This window comes from Nematolebias whitei, chromosome 6 (assembly GCF_014905685.2).
Source record: "Nematolebias whitei isolate Nwh7 chromosome 6, NemWhi1, whole genome shotgun sequence".
NCBI classification, from domain to species: Eukaryota; Metazoa; Chordata; class Actinopteri; order Cyprinodontiformes; family Rivulidae; genus Nematolebias; species Nematolebias whitei.
Genome location: NC_056503.1, coordinates 49,240,095 through 49,252,124, shown reverse-complemented (window position 1 = coordinate 49,252,124; position 12,030 = coordinate 49,240,095). Strand labels below are relative to the sequence as shown.

The 12,030-nt window shown below is 48.1% G+C and overlaps 1 protein-coding gene across 1 annotated transcript in view; it reads left to right on the top strand.

Moving 5' to 3' along the window:
* The window catches only part of LOC119411453 (diacylglycerol kinase delta), a 15,744-nt gene that overhangs the window by 2,736 nt on the left and 978 nt on the right, over nucleotides 1–12,030 (top strand). Inside the window, exons 2-29 of the mRNA XM_037678405.1 lie at nucleotides 435–545; nucleotides 663–743; nucleotides 4,295–4,399; nucleotides 4,476–4,608; nucleotides 4,827–4,933; nucleotides 5,196–5,321; nucleotides 5,396–5,498; nucleotides 5,598–5,760; nucleotides 5,847–5,955; nucleotides 6,032–6,171; nucleotides 6,247–6,331; nucleotides 6,466–6,560; nucleotides 6,644–6,743; nucleotides 7,717–8,020; nucleotides 8,132–8,260; nucleotides 8,344–8,472; nucleotides 8,546–8,621; nucleotides 8,748–8,858; nucleotides 9,067–9,163; nucleotides 9,251–9,358; nucleotides 9,602–9,715; nucleotides 9,786–9,920; nucleotides 10,005–10,168; nucleotides 10,246–10,351; nucleotides 10,810–10,902; nucleotides 11,095–11,214; nucleotides 11,333–11,450; nucleotides 11,562–11,692. Coding sequence (XP_037534333.1) covers nucleotides 435–545; nucleotides 663–743; nucleotides 4,295–4,399; nucleotides 4,476–4,608; nucleotides 4,827–4,933; nucleotides 5,196–5,321; nucleotides 5,396–5,498; nucleotides 5,598–5,760; nucleotides 5,847–5,955; nucleotides 6,032–6,171; nucleotides 6,247–6,331; nucleotides 6,466–6,560; nucleotides 6,644–6,743; nucleotides 7,717–8,020; nucleotides 8,132–8,260; nucleotides 8,344–8,472; nucleotides 8,546–8,621; nucleotides 8,748–8,858; nucleotides 9,067–9,163; nucleotides 9,251–9,358; nucleotides 9,602–9,715; nucleotides 9,786–9,920; nucleotides 10,005–10,168; nucleotides 10,246–10,351; nucleotides 10,810–10,902; nucleotides 11,095–11,214; nucleotides 11,333–11,450; nucleotides 11,562–11,692 — 3,393 coding nt within the window. The remainder of the gene's footprint in view (nucleotides 1–434; nucleotides 546–662; nucleotides 744–4,294; nucleotides 4,400–4,475; nucleotides 4,609–4,826; nucleotides 4,934–5,195; nucleotides 5,322–5,395; nucleotides 5,499–5,597; nucleotides 5,761–5,846; nucleotides 5,956–6,031; nucleotides 6,172–6,246; nucleotides 6,332–6,465; nucleotides 6,561–6,643; nucleotides 6,744–7,716; nucleotides 8,021–8,131; nucleotides 8,261–8,343; nucleotides 8,473–8,545; nucleotides 8,622–8,747; nucleotides 8,859–9,066; nucleotides 9,164–9,250; nucleotides 9,359–9,601; nucleotides 9,716–9,785; nucleotides 9,921–10,004; nucleotides 10,169–10,245; nucleotides 10,352–10,809; nucleotides 10,903–11,094; nucleotides 11,215–11,332; nucleotides 11,451–11,561; nucleotides 11,693–12,030) is intronic.

The following is a 12,030-nucleotide window of genomic DNA, read 5'->3' as shown; positions in this document are numbered from 1 at the left end:
CAGCTCTTTCAGCTGTCATTCAGCTGTCTTTTAGCTGTCATTCAGCTCTTTCAGCTGTCATTCAGCTCTTTCAGCTGTCATTCAGCTCTTTCAGCTGTCATTCAGCTCTTTCACCTGTCATTCATCTGTCATTCAGCTGTCATTCAGCTCTTTCACCTGTCATTCAGCTGTCATTCAGCTCATTCAGCTCTTTCAGCTGTCATTCAGCTGTCTTTTAGCTGTCATTCAGCTCTTTCACCTGTCATTCATCTCTCAGCATTGAGTGTCTGTAGCTTATATGTCCTGATACATAAATCCAAGGGTGGACTTCTTTCTCCATGACTATGTTTAAAATGAACATTGCTGAAATCAATGATGATGAGGCTCCGCCCCTCACTTCCTGTCTCTCACCGACAGTTCTGAGGCCCCGCCCCTCACTTCCTGTCTCTTTACAGACAGTTCTGAAGGAGGGAACGCTGCTGAAACAGACCAACTCTTTCCAGCGCTGGAAGAGACGATACTTTAAGCTGAGAGGTCGGACGCTGTATTACGCCCAGACCAGCAAGGTGAGTCCTCAGGTAGACGAGTGGTGGGTGGAGCCTGATTAGAAACCTGTTCACTGATCAGAACTGTTAGGGAAGTGCTTCCTAATTGATCATCTGTGACTTCCTGTCTGTCTGCAGTCCATCATCTTTGACGAAGTGGACCTGACGGATGCCAGCGTGGCTGAGTCCAGCACCAAGAACGTCAACAATAGTTTCACCGTGAGTCCAAACCCTGACCACAGAAGGTCTGGTCCTGGACCTTCAGAATATGGAGTCGGCTCACCAATAACTATTACCTTTACAGAAATAATATTTGACTAAAGTTCAAACAGTCCAGTTCTGTAAAACTTTAGAACCCAAAACTAATTTACTCATTATATACCTCAGATATTGTTGTTGCATCATTTCCTGTCAGCTGTTGCTGGGAAATCTTTCCTGTATTCTCTTTAATCTGTCGGTTTCTATGGTAACATTGTTTATATGGTGATTTCAGAATGTACCCAGCATCCTTAGCCTTAGATTGACAGCTCACTGAGCCTATAGGAGCTCCCAACTCATCCACAAGCTACAATAGTCAATTGATGTGATCAGGTTGGTTACCTGGTGCTGTAAAGAGTTCTGCTACCCAGTGTTGTATTGAATTCTGTGACCTGGTGCTGTAAAGAGTTCTGCTACCCAGTGTTGTATCGAATTCTGTGACCTGGTGCTGTAAAGAGTTCTGCTACCCAGTGTTTTCATTGATTTCTGCTACCTGATGTTGTGAAGAGTTCTATTAGTTGGTGTTGTATAGAATTCTGTGATCTGGTTAGTATTGAGTTCTGTTATCTGGTGTTGCATTAGGTTCTGCTACCCGGTGTTGTGTAGAATTCTGTTTCCTGGTGTTGCATTGAGTTCTGTGACCTGGTGTTATATTGAGTTTTTTTCTGTTACCTGGTGTTGTAAACAGTTCTGATGCCCAGTGTTGTATAGAATTCTGTGACCTGTTGCATTGAGTTCTGTGACCTGGTGTTGTAAACAGTTCTGTTACCTGTATTGCGATGTCTAATAACAGGAAGTAGTCTGAACACAGGTGCATTTCAGAATAAAGTAGATACGGTCAGAATGGACTGAACTGATGTGGTTTTTGCAGCTGGATCAGAACCTCCATCTGAAGAATGAAAAGTTCTGAAATCATTTGAAGTGAATGAATCTTACTGGCTTATTTCTAACCCGATCTGAGGGGAATCTGAGCATGCCCTGCACATGATCCGGGCTTTGGGCCAGCCGCTGCGCCAGGTTGTGAGAACATTCCACAACAGAGCCAGAATGTCCATGTTTGGAGCTGATATATGATTCTGGGAAGATGTTCTGGTTTTATTCTCACAGCTGGTAAACAAGATCATGTGAGCTCATGGTGACGTCAGAGACCCGTTGGAGTTCTAACGGCACCGACCCGTCTGTTGGAGCTGCAGCTGCGTGGGCTCGTTAATAGTTGGTTACCGTTATTTAAATCAGCTCAGTCATGAAAGGATTCAGAACAACCGAAGGAAGAACATCGGCTGTTTCTCCTTCAGAGGAGCTGAAGTTCTTCTCCAACAGCCGAAACCCAATCCGTACACGCAGACACATGATCCCCTCTCCGGTTTCCAGAATCTATTTCTGTCATTGTGGGAACAGAAGGCCCATTGTTGAACATCTGAACAGGAAGTGGAAATCTACGTCACACATACGCACATGCACACTCTTACTGGTTTTAAGTCCAGTCACATCATCAGAACAGCTGCGTCTGACACAAACAGCATCTGGGTCGCAGCGCCGAGACCGACCTCCTGGAACGCCTGGATCCTGTTCTGGAAACATTTCTGTGGAGTTGGTGCGTCTTTTTTCATGGTGTTCGTGACCCGGTGTTGTGATGAAACTTGTTACCCGGTGTTGTGGTGAGATTTGTTCCCTGCTGTTGTGAACCTGTTATGATGATGTTGTTGAAGATGTCCATGAGGTACTTGTGGTGTTCAGATAACAGAAGTTCAGATTGTCTGGCGCTCCCTGAATGCAGCGTTCATCCCGTCAGAGACAGGATGTTAAAAGGTGGACGCCGTCTTTGAGCTGCTGTTCCTTCTGTGGAACTCCTTCAAACCCCAAAGTCCTTCAGATCAAGCACTGCTGCCTCTGTTTTTAACGTGCTGCTTGTTAATCAGGCGACTAATCGTCAGGAGGTCTCATGGGGCAAAAATCAGCCATGCATTTAATTATTTATTTTTTTGTCCCCCATCCTGGAGCAAAAAGGCAGAATTGGACGTACTGTCCGTCCATCTGTAAATGTCATGAGCGTAATATTTGAAAAATAAGTGAGGGACTGACTTCCATTTTGGTGTGTGGCTACATCTAGGCGTACGAAAGTTTCCTTTCATCCAAGATGGCCGCCGACATGGCAGTATTGCTTGTTTTTTTGGCGCCGTCTGTAAGCACCTTTTTTCCTGAATAGTTTTTATTTTGTCAGAATTCTTTTAAATAAACTCACAGAAACATTACAGCCCTGCAGTGTTCTTTAGGGGGAAACCACCATAAATAAATTAATTTCCTGATCCCATAATTATCATATAAATTAATTAGGCCTGTCGCGATAAACAATAAAGCTAACAGGCCAACCTCGGGGAAAAAACTCCGTCTTGTTGAAGCTCCGAAATTCACAGTTGAAACTCGTGCCTTCGTGTCAAAAGTTGTTTTTCTCTGCAAAAAGAAGCTGAGAACTTGTTTACTGTCTTTTATTTATTTATTAAAAGCTTTGTGTGACAAATGCTAAAGAGCTCAAACCACATTGAGCGTCCGCCATTTTGAGAACCAAAGAGAGACAGCCCATGTCACGTCAAGGGGCCTCCCTCCCATTTTTCTTACAGACACGCTGCTCGCTCCCTCACTATCCATCCTTCAGTTCAAACAGTCTTATACTGACATCCAGTGGTCAGAAAGGTACTGCACTCAAAAATTAACCAACATTTCTTCTTAAATTTGACAATAATTACTAATTATTGTCAAATTTCAAACAATATTATCGTTTATTGCAATAATTTCTGAGACAATTAATCACACAGCAAAATTTGTTATCGTGACAGGCCTACAATTCATGCCTTCCTTTCATGTTTTTTTCTGTTACTTCCGTCTCTGTTCTTTAGGTTTTAATATTAGCTCCCTCTGTGATGCTTTGCTGCATGTTTGTAAGCCGCCGTAAAAATGAGTTTAGCTGTAACGAGCACGTTGCATGAGTAAATATTTAGTACAAAAAGCAGGTCCACGTGCATCTTGGGCTTTCCAGAGTGTTGGATATTTCTTATCTAGACTGGTCCCGCTCAACGTACTCCATAAATCTTCCGACATCCTCACCAACAAAAAATAAAACTTCCACACCGCCGACATTTTGAATTTTCCTCTCCGTCGTGAGATCCGGTAGGCGCACGTGACGTCATCGCGTTGTGCTGCCGCTGCAGGCAAAAACTGCGCCTTTTATATCGGTGAGTTATTTTAATGGAATGGCTGATGTCCGATATTGAACTTTAACGCTAATATCGACCGATACCATGCCGATAATATCGTGCATCTCTACTTTTTTATTTCAGGCTGTGAAATCTCTGAAAGATTGACAGTTTGTTGTCAATCTAATTAAAATGAGTATTTTCCAGCAGTTAGATAGGTGGTGGATTATTCCCCCCCCCAAGGAAGACAAACAGTCTTAAAGGAGCTGCTGAGGGTCAATGAGCCGATCAGCTGACCTCCTCCCCTGCTACCTGTTCCAGGTGATCACCCCCTGCAGGCGCCTCATTCTGTGTGCTGACAACAGGAAGGAGATGGAGGAGTGGATGGCAGCGCTGCGCAGCGCTCAGAACAGACAGAACTATGAGGTAAGAACTGATCTCACCTGAGGACACCTGAGGACACCTGAGGACACCTGCCGCTCACTGTGTCTCTGTCCCCCAGTCCACCCAGTACAGCATGGACCACTTCAGTGGGATGCACAACTGGTACGCCTGCTCCCACGCCAGACCCACATACTGCAACGTCTGCAGGGAGGCGCTGTCCGGAGTCACGTCACACGGGCTGTCCTGTGAAGGTAAACAACAAACAAACAAACACAACAAACAAACAACTGCACACCCTGATCCACGTGGCTTTTATTTCTGTGTCTGTTAAATCAGCTAATCAGACTCACATGTTGTCTCTGACACACTTCTTTGTGTGTGTGTGTGTGTGTGTGTGTGCGTGCGTGCGTGCGTGCGTGCGTGCGTGCGTGCGTGCGTGCGTGTGTGTGTGTGTGTGCGTGCACTGCAGTGTGTAAGTTTAAAGCTCACAAGCGTTGTGCTGTTCGAGCAACCAACAACTGTAAGTGGACGACTCTGGCTTCGATCGGGAAGGACATCATTGAGGACGAGGACGGGGTGAGACACACACTCACACCTGAGACCCCTGTCCCCTCACCTGTCTCCTCACATGTCCCCTCACTTGTCTCGTCCCCTCACCTGTCTCCTCACTTGTCTCTTCCCCTCACCTGTCTCCTCACATGTCCCCTCACTTGTCTCGTCCCCTCACCTGTCTCCTCACTTGTCTCTTCCCCTCACCTGTCTCCTCACATGTCCCCTCACCTGTCTCGTCCCCTCACCTGTCTCCTCACTTGTCTCGTCCCCTCACCTTTCTCCTCAGGTGTCGATGCCTCATCAGTGGTTAGAGGGGAACCTTCCCGTGTCAGCCAAGTGCAGCGTGTGCGATAAGACGTGCGGCAGCGTCCTCAGGCTGCAGGACTCGAGGTGTCTCTGGTGCAAAGCCATGGTAATCCTCACATCAGCACAGACTCAGGTGCGCTCAGACAGGTGTGCTGAACCTCACATGTGCTCTGTCTCCAGGTGCACTCATCCTGTAAGGAGCAGCTGCCGTCCAAGTGTCCTCTGGGTCAGTGTAAAGTATCCGTCATTCCTCCAACCGCGCTCAACAGCATCGACTCCGATGGTGAGGAGCACCATGCTGCCCCCAGTGGTGAAACACTGCATCACAAAACCATTAAACACCTGGTGGCCCGTTCAGTCTAACAGGTGACTGTGTGTGCAGGTTTCTGGAAGGCGTCCTGTCCTCCGTCCTGCACCAGTCCTCTGCTGGTGTTTGTTAACTCGAAAAGTGGAGACAATCAGGGTGTGAAGTTCCTGCGGCGCTTCAAACAGCTGCTGAACCCAGCGCAGGTGTTCGACCTGATGAACGGAGGCCCTCACCTGGGGTCAGACACACACACACATACACACACAGAGACAATCTAACATGCAGCAGGTGTGTAGAAACTTTAAATCTGTGTCTGTCTGGCAGCCTGCGCTTGTTCCAGAGGTTTGACACGTTCAGGATCCTGGTCTGTGGAGGAGACGGCAGCGTCGGTTGGGTTCTCTCTGAGATCGATGCTCTCATGCTGCATAAACAGGTAATATGAGGCTCGTTAGGTGCCTCTGTGGGCTTTACGAGTTCACAGACACTAACGAGGCTAACGTGTGTTTCAGTGTCAGCTGGGGGTTCTACCTCTGGGGACCGGGAACGATCTGGCCCGAGTTCTGGGCTGGGGTTCAGCTTGCGATGATGACACACAGCTGCCTCAGATCCTGGAGAAACTGGAGAGAGCCAGCACTAAGATGTTAGACAGGTGAGGTGATGTCACCTGCCTGACACCTGTAGCCCAGGTGAGGTCATGAACACGTTTTTCTCTCCTGGTCTTCAGGTGGAGCATCATGGTCTATGAGACAAAGTTGGCACGGCAACACTCTACCTCCACTGTTACCGAGGACTGCAGCGAGGACTCTGAGGTAGTGTGACATCACTTCCTGTTGTTTGTCTCAGACACACACCTGTGCTACCTGTGCTGTAACAAACACTGCAGTGGATAATAATGATGATGGTTCTCTGACAGGTTCTCAGAACGTTTCTTCCTCTGATCCAGGTTCAGCAGATCCTCACCTACGAGGACTCAGTGGCAGCTCACCTGACTAAGATCCTGACCTCAGACCAACACTCTGTGGTCATCTCCTCTGCCAAGTAGGTCCGAGTTCTGTTGAAGATCCACGACACCGCTGAGCGCAGGCTGCTCTCTAACGGGCTCTTTATGTGTTTGGACTCAGGGTTCTGTGCGAGACCGTGAAGGACTTTGTGGCTCGTGTTGGTAAAGCTTACGAGAAGAACACGGAGAGATCAGAAGAGTCTGAGGTCATGGCCAAGAAGGTACGACACTGACTGTCCACGCCTCCGAGTTTCACGAAACAAACGAGTCATTATTCAAAACTGATGAGTCATGTTTGTGTTTCTGATGAGTCATGTTTGTGTTTTTGATGAGTCATGTTTGTGTTTCTGATGAGTCATGTTTGTTTCTGATGAGTCATGTTCATGTTTTTGATGAGTCATGTTTGTTTCTAAAGAATCATGTTTGTGTTTTTGATGAGTCATATTTTTGTTTTTGATGTTGTGTTTGTGTTTTTTGATCAGTCATGTTTATGTTTCTGATGAGTCATGTTTGTTTCTGATGAGTCATGTTTGTTTCTGGTGAGTCATGTTCATGTTTTTGATGAGTCATGTTTGTGTTTTTGATGAGTCATATTTTTGTTTTTTAATGTTGTGTTTTTGATCAGTCATGTTTATGTTTCTGATGAGTCATCTGTGTTTCTCCTAGTTAGCTTGCCATGGCGGGGTGCTCATCTCATCCATGATTTTTGCTGATGGGGGGGATGGAGACATGTCTGAGCGAAGCTTGTACTAACAGTTTTTGAGCGGGGGCGGGGGGCGTTCAACATGAGGGAAGAGGCAACGTGAGTGCTGCCTTTGGCTTTTTAGCCTGTATTTTGCGCCGCTAACTTATTGATATGTCAGTGCCGGGTGGGGGTGGGAGGGGCAAGTTCAGTTTGGTAGGCGGGGTGCTCAGTTCTGTTGACGGGGTTGGGGCACCCCGACTGGTCATGTTTATGTTTCTGATGAGTCATCTTTGTGTTTCCGATGAGTCATGTTTGTGTTTTTGATGAGTCATGTTTGTGTTTCCGATGAATGGGTTTGAGTTTCTGATGAGTCATGTTTGCATTTTTGACGAGTCATGTTTGCGTGAGTCCTGTTTGTTTTTGACGAGTCATGTTTGTGTTTCCAATGAGCCATGTTTGTGCTTTTGATGAGTCGTGTTTGTTTCTGATGAGTCGTGTTTGTGTTGCAGTGTGGTGTTCTGAAGGAAAAACTCGATTCTCTGCTGAAGACTCTGGATGAAGAGTCTCAGGCCTCATCAGTCCCGCCCCCAGCTCCACCCCCAACCATTGCTGAGGAGCAGGAGGAGCTGGAGGTGGTCGGCCTTCCTCGCCCTCTTCGTCAACTCGCTCCCCCCCACATCTTACCCGCTTCACCTCCCTGTTCACCGAGGACTACAGCTGCGGCGGCCATCTTTAAACCTCGAGAGCAGCTGATGCTGAGAGCCAACAGTCTGAAGAAGGCGATCCGACAGATCATCGAACACACGGAGAAAGGTGAGCCACATGACTGGACTCCCAGTGTGTTGGTTCTGTGTCCAGGTGTGTTGGTTCTGTGTCCAGGTGTGTTGGTTCTGTGTCCAGGTGTGATGGTTCTGTGTGTTTCAGCTGTGGACGAGCAGAACGCTCAGACCCAGCAGCAGGTGGGTCTGGTGGAGGAGGAGGAGGAGGATGCAGAGGAGGACCAGGTGTCCCTCCAGTCCACCTGCAGCTCCAAACAGCGCAGCAGCCGTAGAGGTGAGGATCAGGCGAGGCTTGTCCTGACACACTGGTGCTCACCTGTCTGTCTCACCTGTCTGTCTCTCTGTGTGTGGCTTCAGTCAGTAAGACGCCCTGTGAGAAGCTGATCTGTAAAGGCAGCCTGTCACTAGGCAGCTCTGCTTCACTTCCTGTCCAGACAGGAAGCAGGGACATCATGCCCATGCTGAACACAAAGATCCTGTTTCCAGGTGAGCTGTTCTTTTCCTGTTTCCACCTGTGTGGATTTACCTGTGGCTGTTTTAAACTCTCCGTGTGTTTCAGGTTCTCTGACGAGCAGCTCAGTTATCAGTCGGCTGCTGGTCAACGCCGACCCGTTCAGCTGCGACGCCGACAACATGTAAGATACCAACTGCACACCTGTACACACCTGTACACACCTGTACACACCCGTAGACACCTGTAGATGCTTGTGTGGTGAAAACACGTTCAGGTGTTTTCATAATCAGCGTGTTGTGTGTTTCAGGGACTGCTACACGGAGAAATGTGTCATGAACAACTACTTTGGTATCGGACTGGACGCCAAGATCTCCCTGGACTTCAACAACAAGAGAGATGAGCACCCAGAGAAGTGCAGGTGCAACAAACAACAACAAATGCAGTAAACAACAACAAACGCAGTAAACAACAACAAACAAAAGCAATATCCTGTCATGGTTTGGGATCTGTGATCTGGTGGTGTTGGTCCAGAGAGAAGTCCCTCTCTGGGAGTCAACACCTCTGAAACATGGTGGTCTGTGGTATCGGACCCTCAGACCTCACCTTATTCTGTTCTACATCTTCAGGAGTCGGACCAAGAACATGATGTGGTACGGCGTGTTGGGAACCAAAGAGCTGCTGCACAGAACCTACAAGAACCTGGAACAGAGAGTCCTGCTGGAGGTCAGACCCAGAACATCTTAACAGTAAGGCATGAGGGTGCTTGCACAGGTCAAAGGTCAGTCATCATGTTCTCTGTGTTCGTCGCAGTGCGATGGGCGGCCCATCCCCCTCCCCAGCTTGCAGGGAATCGCCGTGCTGAACATCCCGAGTTACGCAGGAGGGACCAACTTCTGGGGCGGAACCAAAGAGGACGATGTAAGAACTCAACCTGACCAAAGCTCAATACGTTATGGATCCATCAGTAGCAGCGCAATAAAAATGGTCCAGTCCACACTTGGACAGATCGGGACAGATTCTGTAGAACAGAATAAAGTAGAACAGATGAGGAAATCCAGATGTATGTACTTAATTTAAGCAACTGATAAATGTGAAGCTTTTATTGTGAAAATGTTTGTGATCAGCTGATCAGTGATGTCAGATTGTCCGTCTGTCCGTCAGACCTTCACGGCGCCATCGTTTGACGATAAGATCCTGGAGGTGGTGGCGGTGTTCGGCAGCATGCAGATGGCCGTGTCCAGAGTCATCAACCTGCAGCACCACCGCATTGCCCAGGTACCGGTTCTACCTGTCTCACCTGCCCTGCCTGTCTGCCCCATCCTTCTCACCTGTCTCCCTTCCTCAGTGTCGGACCGTAAAGATCACCATCCTGGGAGACGAAGGCGTCCCGGTTCAGGTGGACGGGGAGGCCTGGATCCAGCCTCCTGGTTACATTAAGATCATCCACAAAAACCGCACCCAGACCTTGACCAGGGACCGGGTGAGTCTCTAGCAGGAGGTTAAGTCCAGTGGTGCCAGTCCTGGTACAGACCAGGCAGTGGTTTTCAGTGTTCATTTGTTTCAGGCCTTTGAAAACACCCTGAAGTCCTGGGAAGACAAGCAGAAGTGTGAGTTCCCTCGTTCCCAGCCCACCCAGTCCTCACTGTCCTCCCAACCAGAGACCGTCTCTGAGGAGGAGGCCTCACTGGTCAACGAGTTCGGTCAGGCAGCCGGAACCCTGATCCACAGGTGGGACTGTCCTCCTTTCCACCTGTCCATTAGTCCCTGCTGACTGCAGACTCTGATGGTGTCTCTGGTGTTCCCAGTATCCGGGAAGTGGCCCAGTTCCACCACAGCATGGAGCAGGAACTGGCTCACGCCGTCAACGCCAGTTCCAAGGCCATGGATGTGGTCTACGCCAAGAGTCCTGGGGTAAGACCTTTTCACCCGTCTTTGTTGACCTTTGATTGACAGGCCTGTAATCGTATCTGTGTGACTGATTTTAAAATGTCCACACCTCGATCCAGAACCACAGGACAGAAGAACCTTCCCAAAACTGGAACTGGACTTTGTTAATACACTTGTTTATTTCCTGCTGGGTCTAAGTCTCTACTGTCCTCCACTGATCTGTCCCCATGTCACAATGGGTCCTGGTCTGCTCTGATGTTTCCTGAACTGTCCTAATCTGTCCTGATTTGTTCTGGTCTGTCCATCTGTCCCAATGTGTCCCACCCTTTTCTTATCCTGCTCTGATGTCTTCCTTCCCTTCTCAGCTCTGACTTGATCACTGTTGTCCCCTTGTGTCCTGTCCTGGTTCGTCCCTTCGTCCTGACCCATCCTCCAGTGTGGTGGTTCTGTTGGATCACAGCAAACCTTCTCTGTGTTTTCAGGCTCTCAGCTGCAGCTCGGTGCTTCAGATGGTCGTGAACGTCAAAGCTCTGCTCAGTGAGACGGAGCTGCTCCTGGCTGGGAAGATGTCCATGGTATCAGTTTGTCATTTTTTAAAGTTCTTCCTGAGGACTTTCAACGTTGTTCTGGTTCTGAACCACAAGAACCTTCCTGTCGTGTTGCTCTCTGATTGTTTGGGATTTAGCATCTGTTTTACCACAAACTGAACTCTGTCCTGATGTTCTGGTCCTGGTCCCAGTCCTGACACTTGTTCTGTGTCTGTGCAGCAGTTGGACCCTCCTCAGCAGGACCAGCTGAACACTGCTCTTGGTTCTGTGGCTCAGCAGCTACGTCGCCTGGCTGATGTTCCCTGGTTGTGTCCCGTCATCGACCCAATGGACCAGGAGGTACACCTTGATCTTTGATGTTTCGTCTCAGGACCAGTTTTTGTGGTTCAGAAGAACCCCGGTCTTCACTGTCCTTACTGAGGACTCAGCTGACCTGTCTGTCTGTTCCACCGTTCAGGGTCCTTTGATGGACTTCTCGAAGCGCAGTCGAAGCGGTAAGTTTCGTCTCGTCCCAAAGTTCAAGAAGGACAAAAACAACAAGAACAAAGAGATGTGTGCCACTCTGTCCCTGCCAGGTGAGTCTCAGCCAGCTGTCTCACTGTGGGCTGTGTCCACATGGTCAAACATCACGGGCTAAAGGTGTCTGTCTCTGTCTTTCAACACCTTCCTTCCTGTCGGTGTCTCAGTTCACCAGTGGGGCACTGAGGAGGTTGGGGCTTGGCTGGACTTTCTCTGTCTCTCTGAGTATAAGGACATCTTTATTGGACACGATGTCCGTGGAGCTGAGCTCATCCACCTGGAGAGGAGGGACCTGAAGGTACCGCTGCTAGCTAGACGCTAACTGAACGTGTTGACGGTCGACTCGCTGCTCGAAGACAAATGTTTGAGGGATGTTTGTTAAACACTAGGTGAACATTAGTAAACCGTTAGTTAATGGTTTGGATGTTTGGTAATGTTTGTTAAACATTAGTTGAGCATTAGTAATTGTAAGTCAAAGGTTTGTTAAATGTTAATTCGAAATTATTTAAATATTAATTATTTGTATACTGGTGAGCCCTGATTTATGTTTGTTAAACATGATTTAAATGTTACTTTAATATTTGTTAAATGATAGTTATTCATTAGTGATCTGTTAGTTAGGAATTAGTCAAATTT